General features: G+C 41.0%; 1 protein-coding gene across 4 annotated transcripts in view; it reads left to right on the plus strand.

Moving 5' to 3' along the window:
- The window catches only part of sema6bb (sema domain, transmembrane domain (TM), and cytoplasmic domain, (semaphorin) 6Bb), a 167,001-nt gene that overhangs the window by 95,971 nt on the left and 44,149 nt on the right, over window positions 1-26,881 (plus strand). For all 4 annotated transcript variants that reach the window (XM_086046638.1, XM_086046637.1, XM_086046639.1 and 1 more), the window contains 8 exons: window positions 2,930-2,990; window positions 3,103-3,165; window positions 16,057-16,155; window positions 18,095-18,185; window positions 19,098-19,217; window positions 19,752-19,840; window positions 20,382-20,599; window positions 26,588-26,719. In XM_086046638.1, the coding sequence (XP_085902764.1) occupies window positions 2,930-2,990; window positions 3,103-3,165; window positions 16,057-16,155; window positions 18,095-18,185; window positions 19,098-19,217; window positions 19,752-19,840; window positions 20,382-20,599; window positions 26,588-26,719 (873 nt within the window). The remainder of the gene's footprint in view (window positions 1-2,929; window positions 2,991-3,102; window positions 3,166-16,056; window positions 16,156-18,094; window positions 18,186-19,097; window positions 19,218-19,751; window positions 19,841-20,381; window positions 20,600-26,587; window positions 26,720-26,881) is intronic.

The raw sequence follows: 26,881 nt of genomic DNA on the forward strand, positions 1-26,881 counted from the left end.
GCCGGGGTATTTGTGAAATAATAGCTCAGGCGCGTGCAAATCCGACTCCCCGCATCCAAATTTATGCACAAGACCAAAGGCGGCAAAAGAGGAGAGTTGATTTGTGGGTTTTAAGAACTAGCGCTGTTTAGGTTGAGGCACCTATGTGCAGAGTTATGAGCCATTCAAGGCTATGCGCACCTCCTGAAACATAAATAGCGATAAAATCTCGGCACATTTCACACATCCTCAATCTTGACCTTGTACCACATGCGGGGCCACACAGTCTTTGTATCATTCGAACAGGCTGGCGCAGTCTCATTGATCATCTATTCTTCTCCGCGACCTCTCAGAATCAACACTCCTCATTGCCAAACACTTTTTGACTGCAAGGTTCTGTTGCTAGGTGCTATTTATTAGTTGGAGATGATACAAACAGTTCAACAGTATTAGCAACACAGTTATGTGAAGCGGCAAGAGACGGGGAATGTGCCCCTGTATTCCTTTTCAAGGTGAGTCCTGCTGAGAAAGAGAGAGAGGCCGACTGTCAGAGATGGTTGAAATTAATTTTCAGGGTGGACTTTAAAAAAAAAAAATAGACATTGTGAGGATAAGTTGGACAAATCATTGTTTCAACTGGGCAAAGTATTTCTTCACCACTTCTGCCGTGGCGACGTACATTAGCTAGCTTTGACCATACTGGCACTGCTAGCAAAAAACGATGGCGTTTGGCTGTAGATAATAATCATCTCTGGTGCGTGTTATGTCTTGATTTCTAGTTTTTAGGCTTTTGTCGTGTAATCAGAGAAATAAAGATTGTGATAGTGTCGTGAAGAGATTAGGAATTGAATGTTGTAATGGAAGAAAAACAGCAAATCTCACCTGACGGTACATCGCCAAACAACATGTCAGAAAGATACAAGTGCCCCAAATTACGAGTCTTTTGAGTGGAGCTTTCTTTTGTAAAACTCTCTTTTATGGGGCAGGCTAACAGACGCCAGGAGGAGCACAAAGTGGGGCTGGAACAGATTAATGGCTTTGCCTTTCATTTCAATGGGGAAAGGCGATTTGAGCATGGTCGTGGAACGAATTAAACTTGTCCAGTGCATCAAGGCACCACTGCATTTCCCAAAATCTTTAATTCCCATGGATATTTACCTTTAACTTTCCAGAAATTTAACGTCAATTTTCCTTGCCTTTGAATTCCCAATTCATAAACCACTTGGGGTTTCTTGGACCACCCTGGACTAGGAATGCTCACTTTGATGTTGTCCACAGATTAAACAGGAATCTGCACGTACAAGAGGTAGAATGGCGCGCTGGCGTGATGCACAATGCAAACCAAGCTCTCACTCTGTCAAATGAGACCATTCGACGCGGATGGAGAGCAAAGATGGATCAAAGATGGGATCAATAGCGCACCAGCAACATGCTGATTCACAGATTAGCCAGTGCGGGGCTCGTCGGATCCGTCCCAGAAGCTCTCCGGCCCTTCGTCTTTGCGCACAGCTCAGCGTTGACAAGGCGTTTGCACAAGAATATGCAACGTTACTGAGAATTATGCAAAAATTAGCATTAGTGACTAGTGATTTGGGGGCACAGCATAACAATGATCACATGTGCAGGCGACGTGTGGCTGTGTTATCAGCATAACAACTTGATTTAAGCAGCATTAATTCCATTTCCTTTTTTTTTCTCTTTTGAATAGAACTCACCTGCTAAATATTGCAGGAATTTTAAAGCAGCCGGACGATTTTTGATGAGTGGAGAGGAAGGCCAAAGTGTGTATGTGTGACTGCTTTCATTTGTAGTACCGGCTTCTCAGCAATATAATGACATCCCATATAACAGCGGTCCCCAATCACTGGGCCGCGGCGCGTTTCCGGGCCGCAGGCCACTTGGACCCGGGGCGCGGCGGGCTGCACGGATGAAAGAAACAATATATGTATCGTAAGGTACTTACGGCTTATTTATTATCTGTGGCTGAAAAATATTTTATTTTGAAGTGACCGTATTTTCTCCGTTACGTCCATCTATGACTAATTCCGAACGCATGTCAAGTTGTCTCTGTCGCGCAACGCTAATATTGAATGCTAGAAATTAGTCAAATAAACAGACGTATTTTGGAAAGTGGAGGCTTTAAGCAGATCAGTTTTAGCAGCTGAAAAATTACGTTATGTGAGAAAGATGCAAGATGCAGTAGCATCCGTAGTAGAAATATTTGATTGGCATGCCCACAAATTTGATTTTTCATGATTTCAAAGCCTGTTTTTATATACTTGGTTGTTTTTTTTTTTATCATTATCAATTTGGCAGGTTTGTTAACCCCACATTCTGATGTGTTTTTATCAAATTTAGAAGAATTTTATTTTCACTTTACAGGGACTTTAAGTATGCACTAAGTTTAGCCTGTGTTGCTATGGTGAGTCCATAGGGTGCATTTTTCCCTCCAAAATCAAATAATCTGTGCAATGTTCTAAAATGAGTGGCACGTAACTGTTTTGGGACCATAGTTTTTGTGATATTTACAATTTAAACTGTAGATATAGTCCGTTTTAGGAGTGTTACATTTCTCATGTTTTTTCTTTTTTTTTTTGCGTCAGTGCTTCAACTCTATCTCCTCCCAATAGTGGGGATTATTGTTTTTGGACAAATGCAAAAGCTGTTTCCAATCACTGTGTTCAAATGTTCAAATGCGTGCATGACATGAAATTTATGTTGGAGTCTCAGCACAGTTATTAAATTGAATTTATTCTGGAATTGTTGACAGGAATAAGCTGCTTGGATGTCATCCAAAACAAAAAGAAAAGAAAAGATTAAAAAAAAAAAAAAAAATGTTTAGTTGGCCCACGCCGTCCCGAGCCAGCAATAAAACGCGAGTTGTACTCTGTTCATTGCTGCCTTATCTTTGACTTTGTTGTTGGCTGACTGCCACGCCGCTTCTCCGCAGGGATGACCTTTTCCGCGTGGAGCTGGACATCGCCGCCGCAGATGAGATGTTCTACAGCAAGGTGAGCGCCTCCCGGGCCTGGCCGCGCCGTGCCGCCCGCGCGTCCCAGGAATTTGTAACGACCTCGCGATTGTTTGGACACGCGAAAACGTTTGACCTTTTTGTGCGTCTAGAAAAGAACATGGGAGTCCAACAAGAACGACATCAGGATCTGTAGGATGAAGGGCAAACATGAGGTGAGATGTTTTCTGCTTCTCGGTTGAGTGAAATTATTGTGGTGAGGACTTTGTATGGGCCCATCAAGCATGAATGTAACACGTGCAACCGTTTGAGAGTGTTAAATAGCTTGTGAACAAATCGGTTCAGTTTCTTGGACACTTGAACCGTCCGTCTTAATACTCCGCCTCTTGCTCACTGCACGTGAGCCTTGCGGCATTATGTTACCTCTAGATTGAAAGTTTTCTTTCGACGATGTGAACATACACTGAAAAAAAAAATGGTGTGTTGAATTTCTTCAATTTTATTTCATCAAGTGATTGCACAAATTACATTTCCGTCTATTACATAATACACTGAAAAAAATGTTGAATTTACTTAATTTTATTTTTTCAAGTGATTGCACAAAATAAAACCAACTGGATCCAGACACAAGTAGACATTTTTAAGTAAATTTAGAGGCTACATCTACTTAAAATGTGTCTGGATTCAGATGATTTTATTTTGTGCAACCACTTGACAAAATAAAATTGAGTAAATTCAACATCATTTTTAAACAAATAGGCAATTTACCTTCATGGCCGATCGCTTCCCTCTGCACCAAAGCGTTATTCACATGTACTGTATCTAGCCTAACTACTTTCACTCTTGTTATTTGCTTAAAAAAAAAAAAAAAAAGGAATATCGCTACTGGATCACAAAATGTTTTGCCATTATTTTTAATTAAAATATGATGGCGTGCAAATATGACATTGAATGATAGACAAATACCGCTTAAGAATTTACAGAGAAAGTAATGGAGTGCAGTCTGCAATTGACCCTATAAACATTTGAAATCGAAGGGGTTATCGATTTGAAAGTTTTGTTTGCTCCATGTTTCTGTTAGCGGCAGCACGTTTTTCACAGGCTTTCAGCACCCTCCAAGCAACGGCAAAAACGAAAAGCCTAAGTTAACACACGTTGAGGAGACGGAACAGTTCATTAATTTGACTCTCGGCTATTGATGCGAGATAGAAAATATGTCGTTTCGTGAGAGCTTGCACTTCTCCTGATGGTACAAGCTGTCAAAGCACACACACACACACACAAAATTGTATTCATTTATCCCCAACAGTCTATTCCCTTCATTTCAAAGCACTTCTACTGACTGCACTGCTTCCACTAGGTAATTTCTGGTCCAATTTTTGGTTATCATGTCAATCTAATCCACCCAGGGCCTTTAGAATCAGCACGCACGCAGGCCCATGCAACTCCGACTATATTATCAACAGAACTGTTTGTTTAACCAGTCAGATGTCAAATTTGTCAATATTTTTCCCGTCGTCTGACTGGATGGTCGGAGCAAAACTTGTTCTCGCCAACTTGGTCTGTGTTTCCTTCAGGCAAAGAAAAAAAAAAAAAAAAAAACTTGAACACACTCGAGCAACACCTGAATGCACCAAAGAAATATAGAGAAGAGTCTGCTAAGCAAGAGAGTGAAAAGGGTCGACCTCTATTCAAACACGTCTGTTCATGATCACATGAATTCAGCAAATACACATTTTATGAAGAAAAAAAGGGTCGGTGGGTTTTTATCCATCCATCCATCCATTTTCTATATCGTTTGGCCTCTTTGCGGTCACAAAGGACAATTTTGAGTCCTCAATGAACCTAACCTGGAACCACCTACTCCAGGCTGTTGGCTGTTAATTGCTCTAATGGGCCCCCTAGTGGTCATGGGGCTCCTAAGCAAGTGCTTAGTCCGCTATTGCCTCGGGCTGACTCTAGTGGGGCAGATGTGCTAACCGCTAGTACGGCACCATGCTGCCCTGTCCAGTTTACTCTTTTCTCTGAAACGTATGAGAGGTTTTTCAATTGAAAGGAGCAGAGAGGAGAGTGACATGTCACTTTTATTGTGTATTATTGCTCATGTGTGTGTGCGTGTTTGTCTGTCTGCGTGTGTCTCTACGCGTGTGTGCGCGCGTGTTTTATCCCTGAAAGGCTGACTCGGTAATGAAAGGTCTCCTGGCATCTTAATGACGGGGCCGCCGGCCGTTAATGCCGTGAGTCACGCAGCAATGGGAGGACGGATAAGAACCTCGGCACTTGGCCCCTTTCCACTCGTGAATGAAGTGGCGAGGAGGCTCGCATGGTGGGAATCTCGTAGTAACAATTGCAGGCAGGATGCGCTAATCAATACAGTCCCAAAGCAAAAAAAAAAAAAACAAATCAACTGAGCGATGGCTTGAAACTCAAAAATTGTGTAAGTTGAGGTATTCATATGTCAAGGTATTGCTGTGTGGTTATTTTAAAAGGATATTAAATTAAAAAAAATGAAAAGAAAGAAAGAAAGAACCCTTTGTAAAGGGATGGACCAAAACCGATGTTCGGCAGAATAAAATTCCGCTAATGGAGATGGAACATTTCACAGTTTTACAATATTTTGTTCTTTAGTATTACAACAGAAAGAAAAATCATCAAAACACAGGATGTTTATTGATTGTGGGGGGTTTGAATCCATTTCTCTTGTGTTGTAATGTATAGTAAAAAAAGAATCATAAAATAAATACATCTAAAAGTTATTATTTATATATATATATGCCTGTTAGTAATGTATGCGTTGCTGCACTGTTGCTGTTAAAGTGATAGTTGTGTGAAGGTTTATAACTAAGGTAACTTGCTAGATAAGGATGCTAATTTTTGTTAGCTCGTCTGTAGCATTAAGCTAGTGGAGTATATATGGTTGGTTGAACGTTTTTGTTTGAATCTATGATTTTTAATACTCGTGTTTTTATGTGTCAGTGTTAGCAAAACTCAAACTGCAGCCAACCGCATTGTCAAGTGACGTCATGTGAGGGCTTTCCGGAGTTATTTTGCCTATTTATTCTTGTGTGAAGATGTAAAGGAGGAAATTCAAAGTGCATGTTTCCTCTTGCTGATGTCCTGTCGACCTCAACTTTACGCTGCCGTTTTCGGGAGATGGGGGAGTCTGGGTAGTTGATGCTTGAATGGCTACAGCAGCACTTTCCTCTGTTTAATATTCATTCATTCTTTGGACCCCTGACACTTTTAATATATTTGATAGGAGGGTGTTGATCTTGTAAAAATGCTAATTTGCATCTAAAGTGAGTGCGAGATAAGATCGAGATCCTCCAAAAAAGAAGAAGAAGAAGCAGAGTTACAATTGAAGAGGAAACATAATGCATTTGCATAGCTCACTTTTAATTAGATTAATCTCACATGAGATTGGGCTTGTTAGATCACAATCAAGTGGTTTTTTTTTAATGGCTGACTACACACACACACACGGTGTAAGGTGTAGGTGGGATCAACTAGTTTTGCATATACACCTGACCGTTATACATATTCATGACACTTGAGTGTTTTTTTTTCCTTTACCTGTCGTCTCTTTGTTTGGCACTTACACATACATTAATGAGGCATGCAATTAAGCTGAATATCTCAAGCGCCTTCCACAACAACACTGATGTTTTCCCTCCACTTCACGTCCTGAAAATGTTCCCCGCTGCTTGGGGTGGAGGGGCCGGGGGGTGTGGGGGGTGTCTATGTGTGCGAGTGTCAGATGTGATACATTCAGCACCTTATAATTGGTTTTGTAATTAAATGTTTCCGCCCGGTTGATCACAAAGGACACAGAATTCTTCCTAATTAGGCTGAAAATTTAATGTCCTGATTCTCGCTGCATTTTACCTTTCCTTCCTTCGTGTTGTCCGGACAATTGTTGATGACGTTTCATTTGCATATTCCTGTCATGGTTGCCTTTGTCCTTTGCTTGTCACCATCTCTCTCTCTTTTTTTATTTAATTTTTTTTATTTATTTTTTTTGGGGGGGACGTCTCTCCTGCCCTTTTTATCGTGTTGTTCTGCCACTCTTCCCATCAACCTTAACTCCACATATTGAACAAAATGGAGGAGGAGGAAGTTGGCTGCATGCCAGCCTGTCATCACGAGTCACATGATCATGCCAACAGGCCATTTCACATGGAGCAGTGGGCGGGCACCATTATGGCGGTAGTTTGTTCAATATGGTGTTGATTGAGCTCTCCGCGGAGCGCTGGGTTTTGCAGGGGAAAAAAATGTGAGGCACATAATATATGGTTTCACAGCTCTTTAAGTACTTGTGAAAAACACAGGTGGAGCTCAGCGCGTCTCTTTGTGGACTTTGTGCAGACAGAAGGGGCTTTCAAGCATTTTGGTAATTGCTATTTAACAAGCACAATGTCATCTGTTTTTACTAAAAAATGGTTTATCATTTGTGAATAAATAGTAAATAATTTAAAACAATTTTCCATTTATCAAGGGCTAACTCAATAAATGATTATAAAACTATAATCGTGTTGAATGACAACCCGCCATGAATCCTACACAAGTCCAGACAATGGATGTTGATCCCTTTCACTTGCTTGGCTTACTCATTGGTTGAGAAAATGCTAGATATATATTCTAAATGTAAACATCACAACATTCAGGTTCATCTAATCGTGGCTGCCCAAATCATGATTCCGATACAAATTTTCCTGCAATTATCCAGTTCAAAAGCTCAATGAAGACTCCAAATTGCCCATAGGTGTGTATGGGAATCTATCAACGCTGTCTTTATGGTAGCTCGGTGTATTTCGCGGCTGCCATTTTAACTCCAACTATTGTCCAGCCGTACAGTCTCCTCGGAAGTGCAACATAAGGACGTAAAGGTGGGTAGGTTTTCCCCGAGTCGGCAAAGTTACTCCAGATGGTGACTAAACGCTCGGCGTGTGTGTGGCCTTCTGTTCTTCACGCGAGGTTAGCGAAAGCAAATTTCGGAGCTACGAGTCATTTGTGTTTTCACGATGTCAATTTGCCACCTCGCTCTCGGCAAGCTGTCAAAAGGGTGACGCGGGTCAAGTGTGTCTGCAGTTTGTCCGCAGGTTTTTCCACCTGGTAGTCATCGGACACATGCAACGTGCAAAAAAAAAAAAAAAGCTGAGTGGGTGTGCTCTTTTTTTCTGACTAGCCGCCTCCCTCCGGTGTGTGATGTTTGTTTGTGGCCTGTGGTGTGTTCAGTCACAATTACCATCAAGCAGAGATGAAGGCTCGCAAGCCGGAGGGATGCGGATTAGTTTTAGCGGTGGAGGGTGCGGGGTGTGTAAAAAGCGCGACACTCAGAGCACTGCGCGGTGCGGCGCTGCTAATTTGGTGCTGCTGTTAATTAATCCCCCGCCCACATGCGCACTAACATACACACCCTTTCATCCTGTCACGGAGCATCACTCTCTGCAAATGGTGCGCCAGGGACTCTTTTCGTGGGAAGCGACACAGCGGCTTTTGTTAACGAGTCGAGGAGTGGGCTCGCTAAACCTTCGAGATCTAAAATATGTAGGCAGAGGTGTACTCACACGCTGTACTTGAGAAGAAGTCTTCATACTTGGAAAAAAAAAAAAAAAAAAAAAAAAAGAGGTACTGTTTCAACTTGAAATTCCATTAAACCATTGCAACCAGCACCATTTTTTTCTGTTTTGTTTTCACTAAAGGAAAATAGCGCAGTATTGTATAAAAAGCTGTGCCTTAAAAGTAGGCGTGGCCAAGTAGTGTCACGAACTTGGCCGCTTGGTCTCTGTGAGCGAGTATAAGTCTAATTTTTTTTTCATTTGACTCCTTCTGAAGCGCGATCGTAAATCGAATTTTGGCTACCAAGTGACAGTGTAACTTGAAAAACATTTAAATTGAGGCACTCATAAGTGAATGGACCTCTGCACTTAAGTTGCTACAAAAGTAAAAATTATTTTTTTCCCCAAATACATTTAATAATTTGGCACAAGGAAACAGTCGTAAAGTCTCCTTAAAGAGGAAGTCAACCCAAACATATATTTTTTTAAGAATATGTTCTATGCAGGCCCACTAGTTGAAACGCGGCATTCTGTTAAATTTTGCGTTTGTGAAATAAGAGGCGGCCATTTTGTCACTTCTGTCGACTGAAAATCACAGTTGCTCAGGGCTCAGGTAACGGCCAATCACGGCTGACCTATTTTTTGAAGCTCGGCCCTGATTGGTCGTTACCTGAGCCCTGAGCAATTGTGATGTCGTTTTCAGTCGACAGAAGTGACAAAATGGCCGCCCCCTGAGATGGCTAAAAACAGGTGTATTTTGCTGCTTAACTCATATTCCACAAACACAATATTTATCAGAATGCCATGTTTCAACTTGTGGGCCTGCATAGAACATATTCTTGAATAAAATATGTTTGGTGTGACTTCCACTTTAAAGAAGAAACGAAAGGAATCCGAAGAAAAACCAAGACGAGCACACTTCAGTCGATGACGTCAAATCGGCCTCCTTCATGATTTTGCCATGGCACTGGCCCCGCCCGGAAGATTTTCAAAGCGTAATGCTAAACCCATTAAATCCTCCGTTAATGTATATCCATTTGAGAAACCGTTCATTGCCACATGGATATTTTATTGTTTAATATAACATTAAAATATGTAAAAATCGTGTCCCAAAAATCGTGTCCCATACACTTTAAGTATAGTAGCAATTGAAGTATTTGTACTTTGTCACTTCCCACCGCTGCGCGTAGGTGTGCGTGTGTGTGAATCAGTGGCCACTCTTGACTGCACTCTTCTCCCCAGTCGCTAACATCAGGGAGGCAGCCAGCCATGTAATGGAAACTTTGGAGATTTAGAGCAGCCACCACGCAAAAGACGAGCCCCTGATGCGCCGCTGCCTTACATAGCTATTGTACCCACGTTAACGTAACAGGTCGTGGCGGGCTATAACTAATACTTTACAAGCCTATGAATCAGGCTAAGGCTGGGGAAATACTTTACGACAGCGGCGGTGTGTTTTGTTTTGTGATCCCGACGAGGAATGTTGATTGTAGCCGGAGGTAAAACATTGCTTCGGTTAGCATGAAGTCAAATGAAAAGTTTGTTTATTGTTTTAGGTCAGAACAAAAGATGGAAAACAGATGCAAAAGTTGGCGTTTCCTCGCTTTGTGACTAGTGGTGGGAAGTAACTAAGTACAAATGGTTTGTTAATGTACTTAAAGATGGAAATCAAACCACAGACATTTTTTTCAAGAATATGTTCCCAGCAGGCCCACTAGTTGAAACACGGCATTCTGATTAATATTGTGGAATATGAGTTAAGCAGCAAAATCCGCCCCTTTTTAGCCATCTCAGGGGGCGGCCATTTTGTCACTTCTGTCAACTGAAAGTGACATCCCAGATGCTCAGGGCTCAGCTAACGCCCAATCATGGCTCAGTTTCAGAAAATAGGTGAGCCGTGATTGGTGGTTACCTGAGCCCTGAGGGTCTGTGATGTCATTTTCAGTCGACAGAAGTGACAAAATGGCCGCCGCCAGAAATGTCTAAAAACGGGTGGATTAACTATTATTCCACAAATGCAATTCTTGAGGTATTTGTAGTTTGTTGTGTATTTATTTATCTTACATTTGAATTGGAGTTGAATTTGTATCTTTTCTTTTGTCACACAAGTAACTGTACTTCTATTTAAACGCCTTACTTTTGCCAACCCTGTTTGTGACCGATACAGGGCCTGTTTTTGGGGCATTAGCAGGATTTCAAAGCAAAAGTAATGCTCCATGGTTAGCATATTAGCATAATTGAGATGTTATCTTAATTGTGATTAATTCATTACAGAAAAAAAAATCTGCGTGACATAACACATTGTCACATTTTTCTGTTTTTTGCATTCTGAGCGACACAGAACCTTTCCGCTTCTAAAGTGACTCAATGGAAGCGTGGAGAAGAGCATGTTTGTGTGGAAATTGTGCAACAAGTCCACTACAGTCTCATGAATACCAAGTCAAAATCAAGGCGAGTCTTTCATTTACGCTTTAGCCAAGTTCCAAGTCCTAAAATTGGCACTTCAGTCTAAATCGGTTCATTTGACTCGAGTCCCCCACCCACAACGACCAGGCCAGCTCGTGTTTTGTGAAAATCCATAAATAATTGACATCCATTCAATTCAGTCATTGGAAAAATAAAACAACAAACACCCGGAAAAAAAAATCCTGAAGAAATTCTTGAATAAGTGGGGATATACTGTAACTCTAATAAGTGTTTTCCGTAAAAAAAATTGTATTAAAATATGGTTTTTTTTTACTCTGCGTTCCTTCCAGCGGCCCGACATTATACTGTACATGAAATGCTGTTTTGTTGCGGCTAATACAAATGTGTTGCAATATAGTCCGCATCTTCCACATAGCTTGTTAATAGGTGGTAAATAAAAAGCATGGCATATTCATCCGCGTCCATATTTATGCTAGCCTGCCGCCTGCTTCATCTGAGCAGGAGATGAATTTTTCAGAGGCTTCGCAGCTCTGCCAGTGTCCGTTAGAAGAGTGAGAGGACGCAGGGAGGAGGAGAAGGAGGAGGCGGAGGAGGGTCTGCAGTCGTCTGGGTTTTCGCGAAGGCTTGCCAACACAGCACAGGTGGCGTTTTGTCTGGATGCCTCCCAGGGAAGGGAGGGAAGGAGCAGAGAGCACACTCGGAGGGGAGAAGAAGGCATAAGGACATTAAACATTCGGATCTATACACAATTTTATCATTCGCTCATTCACGGCTTGATCATCTGCTGTGTGTGCGCGCACACATGTGTGTTGGGAAAGCACAGTAAAAGCCTAAGCCCGCTGACTTAATTTGTCTTTGAATAAAGCTCACGCATGCGAATGCCAAATTGCTTCCTGGAATAGATGAATGCTAGTTAATGAAACGAATTCATGCAGCAGCAGATGAATTTTGCCAATCTTCATAAAGAGAAAATGAAAATCGAAAGCCAGTAGTTAGTGCGACAAAAGACCCCACCCTTTGTTTTCATCCTCGAGGAATCATTTCCTCCATTATGGACCACCAAAAGCCCACTTGTGTCCATTTCAGAAATATGCTCAATTTGTTGTTGTACTTTTAAGTGCTTTTGATGCTAAAGGCTAAAAGGTCCATGTACTAGTTCGTGCACTCTTTATCCTCACAAGCAAGGCAATTTACCAATTACCACACTACTAGAACGCCGAGTGCGCTCTAGTAGAATGATGGCGTCTTACTAGAAATGTTTTTTAGTTCCTGGTTCCATTTTTCACGCGCTAGTAAGCCTTCCTTGTAAACTACTATGCTTCACTATTGATACTCCAAACTAGTAGACATGTTCTCTTGGTCTCTACTCGTAGCCTCAAAAGTCGCAGGACAAATTTTGTCTTTCTTTCTATTAGTGTGCAGAGATGTCATTCAGTAGAGGGAAAAAACATTATTAGTAAGACACAATTGTGCTAGCACCGTAGTTGTTTGAATTGTGTTACAAGTGATGATAGAGTGTACTAGTACATGGACCTTAAACAAAATATCAAATACAGCAAGTAAATGCTCTTAACAAATTTGGCATACTACAAGGATAAATACATGTTACTAATGACAGAGACCACCTAATGAAGCATGGCTCGGGGGAGATTATTGAATTTGGATCAGAGGATTAAACCTTTGATCAAATCAGGAACAAAGTGAATGTAACACGCGGGGTTTGCATCCAAGATAGGAGACGCACCCACAACGATGTCTAACTTGATCTGTCATTAGAAAACGCACAAAGGCAGGTAAGTTATGTTAGCTTAGCTTTGCTAAGTGGAGTTTAGCTAACAGATAGCTGGTCAAACATGAACTAAACTAAACTAAATGTCACTTATGTGTTCAATTTTAAGACTTGAGACTTACTCATGCCTCATGTTTTGTGACAGTGTTGTTTTCAAAGATTCCCCTTTGAGAGCAGTTTTTAAAACTAAACCAAGTGTTGATCAGAGCACACGTGCGTTAACATGTAGCAGACTCACTCAGGAAGCCAGGTGGTGTGTGTTAATGGAGGGGCGAGGGGGAAGTAGCACATCACTGTCACTCCACAATGTGTCACGCGGAAAATGACACCTCGCTCTTGACACCACGTATCGGTATCGAAAGCTTTTTTTTTTTTTTTTTTTGAAACTGTTGAAAATGAGAACCCCGCCGGGACTGAAGCGGGAACTTTGCTGGGAGGTTTCAAGGGGCGGCATCTGGCTTGAAGCTTACGGCTTCCATTCATCCGAAAAGGGGGTCCTCAGCATGACCACCCTCCACGCTGATGTCATCGGAAGCCCGTTGAGCCTGGTGCCATACGCACTGGGGCACTAATAGTTTAGGGGAGGAATGTTGACCTGAGGGTCGGAAAGGAGTGGACTATTTTTGGTAAATCTATGGAAGGTTTCCGATGAATTTCCATTTGAATTTAAGATGGGAACATTTTGGGAATCTTCGCAGGAGGGTTAGGGTTTAATTGTAAACTTCCTATGGTGATCTCGGGGTTTATTTAAAGGAAAGGTATCATAATCAAGCTTTAATATAAACATTTTGTTTTGTCATGGGCAGACATCCATGCAAGTACTGGACCTTAATTGCGGTCTCTTTTTTTTCACTTCACTCAAGTAGCAACTATTTTTCCTAACTAAATTTTGCCCCCAAAATTGATCAGCAACAACTGATAACTCAAAAATAGATTAGAATAGGGATTATTTGTTAAAATATTTTTTTCCCCACAACTATAGTTGAATTGTTTCAATTTTCTAAATCCTTTTTTTTTTTTTTATTCCCATTCATTTCCATACATTTCCTATACAATTCAGTTGTTGTTGTTGTTTTTTCCATTCACACTGTACAAACACACAGATGTTGTTCCACGGGTCATGAGGTCATTTTTTTCAATTGACAAGATGTACAGTATATTTTTAAAATACATTTTACGCTTTGTTTTTTTTGTGTGTTGAAATTAGGGCTGTCATTAAAGAATATTTTAAGAATCGATTTTCCTATTGATTATTCCATCAGTTGCTCGGGTAATCCCCCCAAGTGCATGTCGTGACCCAAGTTAAAATATAGCATGTTTACAATGTGTTTTAAATGAAAAGTAAAACTATATTGGAAAAAAAAATATATAGTCTCTGTATCGTAAATCTTCATCTATTCCATGTGGATATAGAGTAAATCCCAGGAGGGAAAAACAAAACAAAACAAGACAAAGAAACAACTAAGTCCTTCTCATTTGCTTTTGCTTTTGCTTTTTATTGAAGCGAATAGTAATTCACAGTACATTGCATCTGTGGCTTTCAGCAAAATAAATAATAAATACATAACATTAAACCACCTATGTTGGTTATCTCAAAAACAATATCAATGACATTGCAGAGGTTGTGCAGGTTTAGTACACGTTAATGTTACGCACTTCAGTGACAGCGCGTTGCAAGCCATTTGTCAACGACGGCCGCAGATTAACTCGAGTCATTTGTCTCCATTGGGCACCGTTGGCTGCGTCGCGGCTCGTCCGCACCTTTCCATTTCACGAGAATGATTTTTGTCGTGTGACTCCATCTACTTTGAAGTGTCACGGTGACGAAATTAGCCCTGGATGCGACGTTTGTTTTAAGATCCCCAGGCTGGTTCGGATTACAGTCTGTCAATCATCAGCGGCTGCACGCTTGCGCGTCTGTAGACACTTTCAGTCTCGGCAGGCCGCATTCAACGTCCGTCAGCGTGATTGGCAGCGTTAATGGTGAAATAATTCCACACATCAGGAGAGTGAAAAGCTTCATTTCACTGAGCTGTTTAGATAATCATTTGTTTGGAAGAGGCTTCTGCTGACTGAATGACTTGTAGTTTTCTGGCATGTGCTTACTGTCTAGCTGTTGTTTTATTTTCTCTCTATGAATTTTCCTGTTAATTTACAGTTCACAACAGCTACTCATCATGGGACTATTACTGTTGTTGATATGACTGTTGTTGTGCCCATTGTTCTCTCATTCATCCCCTGGCTCCTTGAGCACCTATATCGTGTTCTCTGTAGCCGAGATACACAGGTGCAGTTATTGAATAGGATTATTCAAATTTAGAATCCCTTTTTTTTCTCTGCCATTTCCTCTTCTCCGTGGCCATGCGCTTCTTCCTTGTCAATCGCACCATGTATTTGTGGTTCAGTAAAAAAGTAATACAGTGGAGCCTCAAAACACAGGACAGAGCAGTGTTATAATAGTTTAGAAATTTTCATTATAGCTAGTTTTAATTTCATTTTGAGTTTTGTTTTTTAAATTTTGTTGGAATTATTAGTTTTCAGAGCGGGTTTGTTAGTTTTTATTACTTTTAGTTTTTTTCAAAAATGCTTTGTTTTCTTGTGCGAGATGAAAAAAAAAGTATTGTGGAGTAAAAACACAACAAAAATGTTTTAAAAACATAAAACAACCATACACAAATCAAATACAAGTATTTTTTTAAGAGTTTGCAGAAATTGAAGTACAATGCGTGCAGTGTATAATATTTCTTCTTAAGTTAGATGCATTACAATCATAGCGTCTTAAATAAAGCTAAGATGGTTTTGATTTGATTTAAAATTGACCCCAAAGACTCATGTATTAAATTAAGCGCCAAAGACGAAAACTAAGGATATTTTTGCTATAGTCAGTTATTTGTTGTTAGTTTTGTAAGCATAAAATGTAGTTTCAGTTAGTTTCCGTTCTTTTCTTTTTTTGAAGCATTTATTTTTTATTTTATTTCATTAACGGAAGTGTTTTATCAATTTTAGTTTTGGGTTATTTCGATGATGCGTTTCGTTCAAGTTCAGCGGGGGCTGTGGAGTTGATTTTCCCTTGCCTCCTTGGTGTCCTTGCTCATGCGCGGTTCATTTGTTTTTTTTTCTTTAATGTATGAGGAGTGTCACCGAATGGTTCAATGCCCTGAGAATGAAATGACCTTTAGGAATGAGAATATTCACAGGCATGAGGAGTGTCGTTCTTGACCTGCTCGATGTGTGCCCAAAATGCCTTGCGACAACTTCCACTGTGAGTTGCTGCCATCAAAATATAAAATAGACTTGACTCAACTTTCTTGCCCTTTTTTGTCGCCCTGCAGGATGAATGCCGGAATTTCATGAAGGTACTCCTCAGTAGGCCTGACGGACTGTTTGTGTGCGGCACCAACGCCTTCAACCCGCTCTGTGCCAACTATACCGTAAGTGCACAAAATGACTGTCTTATCCGTTCCCTGCTTACACATCCCAATTAGTCCGCCTGCTCAGGTGAACATGCGCATTGTTTGTTTGACATCATCGTGCCTCCATGCACTCATTCAGTCGACTTGTTTTTATCCTCATGTCAAGCTGTCGCTTGTTTTCTGAAAATATACCCTTCGTTATTTCTCTGTTTTTAAAGGCGTGAAAGCCCCACTAGCAAAAATTGGTTATATAATAATTGACATATAAATGCCACAAGAAGAGCGTCTTTTTTTTTTTGTGACTTGACTTGACAGCCCGGCTTGGCGTGGCTGCTTTAGAGCATCTCGTTGTTGGCCGCGAGTGTGCGCACATCGCTTGGAGAAAAATTGAAAGAGCGAGGAGGCAGGAAAAATGTCAGCCTTTGTACCGCATGGCATCTTGTCCAAAAACCCCTCAGAGAAGTTGGAGGAACTCGGTCGGACCCTTCTGAAAACGAAACCATGAATTTCACATAGATTCTTTGCCTCATGGTTGCATCACCTCCAGCTGTGTGACAGGAGATGTTGACAAGGCGTAGAATGAATGAACTTATCAAATGAATGAAAATATCATTCATTTGATTCTCTGCTTGGGTTGAAGAAAAAAAAGCGAAATCATCACGGGGAAAATATGCAGTCAACAAGGTTCTGCTAACAGGTGTTGACTTACCTGACTCTGTCAATTTGCCCTCTAATTACTTTCCGCCCCTTCCCATTAGTCAAACACTCCACCGTTCTTCATTTTAGGTCAATCCATCAGCGTGAAGCTGAATTAGCTTCCCAAAGCCACCCCTGCTCCACTCGATCGCAACTTCAAACCGCCGCAAAGAAACGGCACATAAACGTCTCATGAACGAGTCATCGGCTTGGCTAGCGCTGGAATATTAACCGTTGGATCAAAGCCGAAATACTTTGATTACCAAAGGCTCTCTGGCGGATCATTTGTCATGTCTCACATTACAAGCGGCAGTGAGGAGGCGCCGCTTCGTTATCTGTCAGCTACTAATGACAACTGTGTGCGACGTACCTGATTGCCTCGCTGTTTCCTTCCCTGGGGCCTAGTTAGCAATGCTAGCAACTGCTTTATTTATAGCTGTGCCTTAATGCAACAAGGCCTTCTGTATAATATCGTAAGCTAATCCGTTGAATATGTTGTGGTTCACTATTCATACACTCATATATTCATGTTTTTTTCGCACTCTTTTTGAAATGCCCGAAAATACTATAAGATTCTGTGTAATACTTTCAGAAGTATTTCCACATGCTTGTAGCATGCTTTCCACCGTATGTCACTGATGTTCTACGATGAATAAGGTTCTCGTTATTTTGGCAACTAAGTTGGATCTTCACTTTGGCCTCGTACCTCTCTTCCAATCCCGCGGTCCAGCTGGTGTGAATATTTTAAGACTAGCGTCGATTGGAAAAGCTAGCAATGCTAACAGCTTTTCTTAATAACAATCATCTTATTTTTGCAGTCTAGCGATGGGCGAGTCGAACGTCCTTCAATTACTGATGGACAAGATGCCAAATACACGAGTAGCGATTCGTCGATTTCAAGCTTTAAACGTCATTGCATGGTAGTCAAGTTGGCTAGTTGACTAATTGACTAATTGTTTCAATCACTGACTCGTACGCGGATTATTGATATAAGGAACTGGAGGAACTGAAGTGATTTATTTGCGAGTACGTTCATCCATCACTCTGTGTATGTGTGTGTGTGTGTGTGTGTATATCATTCAAGCGCAATTGTCTGACTCTCTTGTTGTCGTTGTTGCGCTTAATTGCCACCACTGAATCACTGGTGTACACTTAAGCTAACACCCCCTAATTGTCATTCTCCTGTGACTTGTTTTTCATAACACTGCATTCGTATTGCTACTGATTGATGCCTCAATGTATGGGTGTGTGCGTGTAACAGGGGGACACTCTGGAAATGGCCAGTGACCCCGTCAGCGGAATGGCCAGATGCCCTTACGATCCCAAACACGCCAACGTGGCTTTGTTCGCAGGTAAACGTGACGCGTTTCTGTCTTGCACGTCGGTCTCGCTGCCCTGATGTTCCAGTACATATATTTGTTCTGTCGTCTCCATAATGACTTGAGCGCATATCATTAGGAGCCTTTGTTGTTTGTCACCAGGGTGGATAATGGGCCTTTTATTATGCTCTGCTGCGGCTTGATTCAGTTTACTTAGCCGCCTTGTTTGTTGACTTGACTTGATCTAACACTTGACACAGTATAATTTAGCAGCCATGCTCTATATATGATATTGTCTCATATTAACTTTTCCTGTACCGTTGCAATATCCGATACGTTCCTAAATCCAGCAGCAATCGGGAAATATCCGCACTCACGAGTGTAGCCAGAAATTTTTTCGGTGGGGTGTTTCACTAAGGGATGGCCATGTGCATGTGTACACTTACAGTATGCACGCGCATGATTAGTTAGCACGGACGGCTAACGCCATTTTGCATACTGCGATCGATGGCACATTCATTGAAATCATATCTAAAAAGCACAACACAAATATTTCTTAATTTTTCACAATTATATACATTGCTTTTTACTTACCTACCAAGTAGCTCCGCCCCTGGAGGGACTATTCAAAAAAATACTTTTAAACACATGGTAATCATGTTTTAATTAAAAAAAAAAAAAAAAGTCTTATCTGCAAAAAAATATAATAAAATAATTTGAAAAATATATTGGGGAAAAAAAAGTCATTGAATAGGTGAATCAGCGGGTGCTGAACTGTAAGTATTTGGCGGTTCACTGTAAAACGTTCCGCCTTGAGGGTTGGAAGCATCAATTGCCGTGTCCCTCAAGTATTTTTGCTGGCGGCCCAAATTACTAACTTGTCTATCACCTGTCTTGTTTGTGCGCACGCCTGTGCGTGTGTGTTGCATGCGTGCCGTGTCACAGGGGGAAATCTGTTTACGGCCACCGTGACAGACTTTCTGGCCATCGACGCCGTCATCTACCGCAGCCTCGGGGACAGTCCAGCTCTTCGCACCATCAAACACGACTCCAAGTGGTTCCGAGGTACCCGAAGACGTGTATGCCTGTGCAAGTGTGTAATTTTTGTGAAGAATTATGTGTATTGTAGAGTTAGGGTTGAGAGTTCGCTCAGCCTTGACAACTTTGTGTTGAGTTAGCAGCTGCTTGGACTGGCCCCTCGCACGTCACTATTTCACCAGGGTAAAGCTGTAAAAAGAGACACTATCAGGCCCCCAGCAGGTAGACATTTCTAGTATAAATCCAGTGAAACGGCTGGGCGTCATTACACACTTTTTGTCTGGTGTGAAATCCGGACGGACTGTGTCTTCTCCTTCTCCATGCTCACAAGTGAATGGCGCATTTGGGCAGCAAATAGCAAGCCTATGTTGAACAAGTGTGGAGTAGAAAGTGCAGATATCTGTTTCCAAATGGAGGCACCAAGTAAAGCAAGCTCAGAAAAATAATTACTCAAGTAGAGTACAGATAGCTGAAAAATCAACTTAAGTACTGCTGCAAAATATTTGTAGCATTGCTTGCACGTGTCCAATACTTTGCTTTGCCCTTTTTTGCCCAATGCAGAGCCTTTCTTTGTCAGCGCCGTGGAGTGGGGGCCGCACATCTACTTCTTCTTCCGAGAGATCGCCATGGAGTTTAATTATCTGGAAAAGGTAATGAAAATACAGTACCGTATGTCTTCGCCCACTGAGAGTGCCATAGTTAGGGAAGGGCATTTGCTCTAAATGACTAAGGGCAAGATTAATGAACAGTTCATTGATATTTTAAAAACATAGTCATACTCCTGTTTTACCGCCAGTGTGGTATTGAGCCTAAAGCTGCCGTGGTAGCTCATCTTCCCATGGATGACTTTAGACAGCAAATGAGTTGAGACGCAATCAACTGCACGTACTGTAGGTTGTGCACACATTTTGGTTCCGTTGCTTCAAGATTAATTTTTTCCCCCAGGATTTGTCTGTATTTTTAATTTTTATTTCTTCTGCTGTATTGATGTCAGCCTTTTGTTAGTGATTTGCCATTTGGGACTTTTTTCCCCCCCATTTAAAAAAAAAAAAAAAAAGGTTTTATGTTTTTTTTTTTTGTTTTTTTTTGTCATTTGAAACCTTTCCTGAATCTGCATTGAAATGAACAATAAAATTCCCCTAGGATAAAATACAGTGCAACCTCCTGCACGTGTCCATTGTCTGAATGCAGGTTGTGGTGCCCCGAGTGGCCCGGGTGTGTAAGCGCGACCAGGGCGGATCTCAACGAGTGCTGGAGAAGCAGTGGACGTCTTTCCTGAAGGCCCGGCTCAACTGCTCCGTGCCGGGAGATTCCCACTTCTACTTCAACATGCTACACTCCACCAGCCCCGTCATCAACATGCACGGCCGCGACATCATCCTCGGCGTATTCTCCACACCAGCTAACAGGTACCGCACTGCCACGGACCGTGGCCGTAACAAATGAGTGCTCATTATTGCCTGCCAGTGTGTGTTTGGTTTTTGTTGTTGTTGTTTTTAATTTTTCCTTTTTTTTTTTTTTGTCTGACTACCATCAGATTTGTGGTGAGTTTGTCAGTTTTGCTCTATTATTTGTTTTGGTGCCCACTTTTTGTCAGGCTGCTACAATCTTTATTAGTCAGGATTTTTTTTTTGGGGGGGGGGGGTTGTATTTTCAGCAGAATTTTTGCCAGTTTTTTTTTTTTTAAACATTCTTTGTCAGGATTGTCAGTTGATTTTTTTTTTTTTTTTGCCTTATTCTTTTTTTCGACCAATTTTTAGTCTTTTTTTGTCAGACTTTCTCAATTTCTTCTAATTTTTGCCAGATTTTTGTCAAACTCATGTCCAATGTATATATTTTTGAATTGATAACCTTTAATCAACCAGATAAAACCCATTTAGCTCAACATCTCTTTCACAAGGGTGACCTGGCCAAGAAGTCAGCAATACAGGTCATGAAAAAACATTGAAAAATGAAAACATATCATAAGTTCGAATACAAATTTTGGCGTGTACACTGTGTCTTTAACCTTTAGCATAAATAGCAAATCATAAACACAGGCACTGTTTCATGTTGCTTATCGATTTTTTTCAGATTTAGTCATTTTCTTTCTCATTTATTTTGACTGATTTTTGTCAAATCTATGTCCAGTTTGACAGGTTTTGCCATAGTTTTGTCAAATATTTGTCAGTTTTTGTCACCTTTTTTGTTCTGATTTTTGTCTGAATTTTTGGGGGAGATTTTGTCAGTTTTTAGTCATCTTTTCACGAAAATGAACCATTCTGTCTCTGTGCCTGAGACAAGTTTGCAACAAAATGTGAGTTCTTCCTTGTTCTGTGGCCCACACCTCAACAACATTTTCTGAAAGCTCACCTCATCTTGCTAACTATATAACAACTTTTGCGGAAGTGACAACAATATGTGTGGATAAGAAACTACTGACAAAGATAGCTGATAATAAAGAAGAAAAGGGTCGTGGGGCGGGGAGATGATGATGATGATGATGATGATGATGCTGGTGGGGTTGGTGGTGGCATATTGTTCGGAGGTGGTTGAGTAAGTCAAGGACAGTTAAGTCAATAATGGAAAGAACGTGCTTTCACAAGCTCTCAGAAAAGTTTCATCAGCTGCGTCTTATCTGCTGCTTTGGAAGAGCTTGAACACACGGACACACGCAGATGGACACACACACATGCACACGCACTCTTTCATTGAATTGCAGATAAAAGCATTTAGCAGAGGTGTCAGACTAATTTTCAGTGTAGTTATGGTTCCCATTGGAAGGCTTTTCCAACAGTATAAACCTTATACTATAGTGAATCCCCTCATATTTATGGTTAAGAATTCACAAATTCACATGTTGAGATTTTTTTGAGGGGTCCTGTTCTCGGTTATTTGCTAAAAAAAAAAAAAAAACTCACCTTTTCACCAGTTTTGTGCTCGGGCAAAAAAAAAGTAATCCTTCGGCGCCATTTTGTGGCACCTTGGTTTTAAGGTGAAGTGACTTGAGCTTCACAGGCAAAAGTTGTGCTTTGCTGCCATCTGGCACAGGGTTTCAATTTAGTATTCCAAGCTTAGGTTGGGTTTCAAACAAGGGTTAGGGTTTCAAATTAGGGTTTGAAGCCGAGTTAATGGTTTTAAACAAGAATTAGACTTTCATATTTTAAGAGAGGGTTAATGTTTCAAGTTATGATTTCAAATTATGATTTGACGCCTGTGTTACGGTTACAAACAAGGGTAAGTGACGGATAAACGGACCGGTCCGACAGATAGACGGAACGCCCGGCTCTGCACTTTATATGTTTGTGTATACAATACAGTATGTCCTCAATGTATATTCAAATGTAATTCCTTACTGTTAAATACTGTTTTAACAAAGGTTACTTGGCCTATAGCAATGATTCTGAGGAGGAGGAGGAGAAAGAAATGAATGCCAGCATGTCCCACTGCGCCCCGCTAAGTGCTAGCTGGACAAATTGCTTCATCTGGCAGTTCACAATGGAAGCGGGCGAGAAACCTTGGCATGCACTCGCAGATGCTCGCTCATGTTACCCTCGTGTAACACTTGCCATGCAAACGTGTCTAGGAAGGAGAGTCTATTTAGCTATCTATCTAGCTAATCTTAGCTAATCTATCTAAAATAGCTAGCTAAAAATAGCTAAGTAATAGCTAAGTAAAACGATGGAAATAAACAATTTATTCTTCCAGTTTTTAAGTAGATTTTTCAGATATTTTTACTTGATAACCTCTTTTTCTAATTACTATTACAATTACATTACAAATCCGTTTTTAAATGCAGGTTGTAAAAAGTAAAAGTGGTCAGTAAAATAATATTCAAGTAAACTAGGTAAATAAAAAATACAATGAGGCATTTAAACTTTGTTGTGTCCCAACAACGTCACTAGATAGTGCTTTCATGTGCAGTCATGAATATAAATCTCCAAGTAAAGTACAGATATCTGAAAAACAAAATCGATATTTGTACTCGGTTACTTCCTTCCACTGATGTTTGGTCAGCTGAAAGTGATGTTCGTGCTTGTTTGTTTGTGCTTCTAATGTGCGCTGTGAGGGGATAGGGATGTTGAAAAAAAAAAGAAACAAGCAAAATTGGCCGCATTCTCAGAGTGGCAGGCCATGTTTGAATGTGGTCCCACGGTGAATCCCGGGACTGCACGATGGCCACCTGAGAAAACACCAGCAAATCAGGAGGGCAAGTAGAGCATCTTTCTCCATTGAAATGAATTGAAAGTGCATTAATCCCCTCAATCTCGCCCCCAAATCTTACCCATTTTTTGTGGTCAGGTTTGTCTGCTTTTTTTCAGCATTTTGTCAGGTTTTTAAAATTGTTATTCTTGTCAGATTTGAATAAATTGTGAGCTTTATTGCATTTGTTAATAGTTTTTTCAATATTTGTCAGGTTGTTTTATGTTGCATTATTTTTAGCATTATTTTGTCAGATTTGTAATTTTTCATCAGGTTTGGTCGGTGTGTTTTGGGTGATCTACTGACTTAAATTTGAATGCACAAAATACATAAGATTAAATAAATCCCAGACATTTTTTGTAAATATTTGATTACATTTTTTCCATCTAATAGCAATGAAAAAATGACACTTTGCTACGTGAGGTAGTCAATGTCTAACACTGTAAATTGAATTTCCCCTCAAAATAAGATAACACACAGCAACTCCCCAAATTGACAACAAAAGTGAGTTCACCCCCAAGTGAAAATATCCAAACTAGGCTTAATTGGACATTTTCCTGATACTGACCACTTACACTATTGCAAAGTATCATTTCTTAAGTGTTGTTCAATAAAAAGTCATTTTGAAATGAATTTCTCAGATTTCAACTTACAACATAAAGCAAAAGAAAATCAACCAAGCCACCTCCGTAACTTGAAAAACTCACAAATTGGGGCGCTCTAAAGTCAAGCTTCCACTGTACTCCACACTAAAATCGAAGGACATTCTGAACATGTATATCCTCAAATTCAGTTTAACTCTCAGGGTAAGAAACGTTATCCTTATTTTTGCAGTTATAAAGTTGCTGATTTTCTCATCGCTAGTTGCCTGGCAACATCACGGAGAGGACTTCACAGGAAGTCACTTATTGTAGCCAAGAGCCAGACCCCCACATCAGCCCCACCCGCCGCTGCATCCACCCTCTCTCCCTCTGGCAAAGCCACACCATATTGTTCTTATAATTCACCTTTACAAGATGTGACATGTTTCCCTTTGAGAGGCAATTCTTTATTGTTGTTTGTCTCACTTGTTATCCGACACCCACCTCGCAGCTTCATTTTCAACCGAATCATTAGTTGATAGAGCTGTGCAAGGACAGTTTGAACGTAAAGGGGGTTGGTAAATGCTGAATTTAAGTTTAATTAAAAGAAAGGCCTTATAAGGGGTGCATTCATTTTCAATGGCCGGAATAAAGAGAGGGTTAGTGTTTCAAACTAGGGCAAGTGTTAAAAATGTGACTTTCAAAGAAGGATTATGGTTTGTGATTAGGGTTTCAAGGCACGGTTGAGGTTTCAAGTTAGGATTCCAAGACTGGTTTAAAGTTTCAAACAAGATTTAGGGGTTTAAGCCACAGTCAGGGGTTCAAATTTGTTTTATTTAAACCAGGGTGAGGGTTTCAAAGTCAGATTCCCAAACTGGGTTAAAGTTTGAAAGAATAGTGAGGGTTTCAATTTAGGATTTTAAGCCTTGGTTAGGGTTTCAAAGTAAGGTTTTAAACCACACTCTAAAAACAGTTGGGTTAAAAATAACACAATTTTGGCTCAAAAATGGACCAATCCACTACTTGGGTCAATTTGACCCAACTTTCTGGGTTGTTTATGCACAAAACAACCCAAAGAATGGGTAGTTTTGTACAAAACAGCCCCTAAAATTCGACTGTTTTGTACAAAGCAACGCTGGAAAGTGGATCAAATTGACCCAATTAGTGGATCGGTCCATTTCTGACCCATAATTGTGTTATTCGTAACTGCTTTTAGAGTGCAGGGAGGGTGCTCACCTGTTTTCTGAAGCTGAGCCATGATTGGTCATGACCTGAGCCCTGAGCAGTTGTGATGTCATTTTCTGTCGACAGTAGTGACAAAATGGCCGCCCCCTGAGCTAGCTAAAAAAACGGGTGGATTTCTCATATTCCACAAACAGAATGCTGTGTTTAGACTAGTGGGCTGCATAGAACATATTCTGGGGAAAAAATATGTTTAGGTTGACTTCCACTTTAAGGTTTCTAAATTGTGTTTTAAGCCTTGGTTAGTGTTCTGAGACAGCATTAAGGTTCCGGTCCATGTTTAGGGTTTCAAAGTTGCATTTCAAGCCAGGGTTAGGGTTTCAAATTTGGATTCCTAATTTTTCGGGTTCTAAACCAAACTTTCAAATGAGGGTTTCAAACTATGTTTAGGGTTTCAAGTGGCAGCATTTTCTGGGGTTTCAAACAAAGGTTAGGGTTCAAAATTGGAGTTTCACCATGTTATTAAAATGGGTATTGGATATAAGTGATAGTAAAAAAAAAAAACAAGTCACTTTTGCACTCAAGTACATTTCAGAGTCTGTACTTTTTAACTTTGACTTAAGGAAAAGATTTGTTGAATCAATACTTAAACATTAACTGGACTCCTTTTTTCAAACAAATATCTGCACTTCTACTTCAATACAGAATGCGAGTACTCACGCCACCTCTGATGTAGCCACCGGCTGCAGGTGTCTCAGTTCTATTGTGTTTTTGGCACTTAGTCACCAGCATTGGCACCTCTCGCACCATTCGTCATCTGAGATGCACACGAGGTGGTCTCAGTTTCCGTGGACGGGGTGTGGGGGTCCAGAGTGCTTCATGTGAGTGTTTGTGTGTGGGCGGTGTACAGATGTGCTGCTCCCCCATGACAGGGTTCACCGCCAGTTAAAGCGCCCCCATGACTCAGCAGGCGTTGTTGTCGGGTTCATTTCCTTCACGCCAATCGTTTCCCCCCCTGTCGGTTTGTGACGGGAGGAATAATCAGTGACTCATTTCCCGTTTTCTTTTATTTTCCAGGAATTCATGCCAAGACTTTTCTAATCTCTCCATTGCATCCGCCGCCTGTCTTTCTTCTTAAGCCGCAGACTTGACAAGTTCCATCTTTGCCTGTCATTCGTTTTGCTCTCTGTAACAATTCCCTTTTGTTTTCAAGCACTGACTGTGAAAATATGAAAAGCCCAAATCCAATTTGTCGGGTTTTGCTTGGGTGTCTGTCCCCATATGGTGCCTGCAAGGCTTTTTTTTTTTTTTTTATCCTTTTGTTCCTCTAGTTGAGAGTGGAGTTGTTATCTACCTTTTGTTCCTGGTCATTCATTTGCCACAAAATCGTGGAGAAGGAAAGGTCCATTTGAGTCAAGCGCTCATTTTGTCCCTGTCCGTCTGTCTGCGCAGCATCCCCGGCTCGGCGGTGTGCGCCTTCGACATGGAGCAGTTGGCCGCGGTGTTCGACGGCCGCTTCAAAGAGCAGAAGTCGGCGGAGTCCATTTGGACGCCCGTTCCTGATGAAGTCATCCCCAAGCCAAGGTGAGCGTGACTGGAATCAACTAGTGCGCTGCGTGATCGCCTTTAGACGTAATGCAGTCAAACCCCGCCGGATGAGTTCCAGATCAACCTGATGAAGATGAAAATCCACAGTATAGAGAAAACGACTTCTTTATATAATCTACCCTTGTCACACACTTGAAC

Source organism: Filicampus tigris, chromosome 12 (genome assembly GCF_054856515.1).
Source record: "Filicampus tigris isolate MCC_2025a chromosome 12, RoL_Ftig_1.0, whole genome shotgun sequence".
NCBI classification, from domain to species: Eukaryota; Metazoa; Chordata; class Actinopteri; order Syngnathiformes; family Syngnathidae; genus Filicampus; species Filicampus tigris.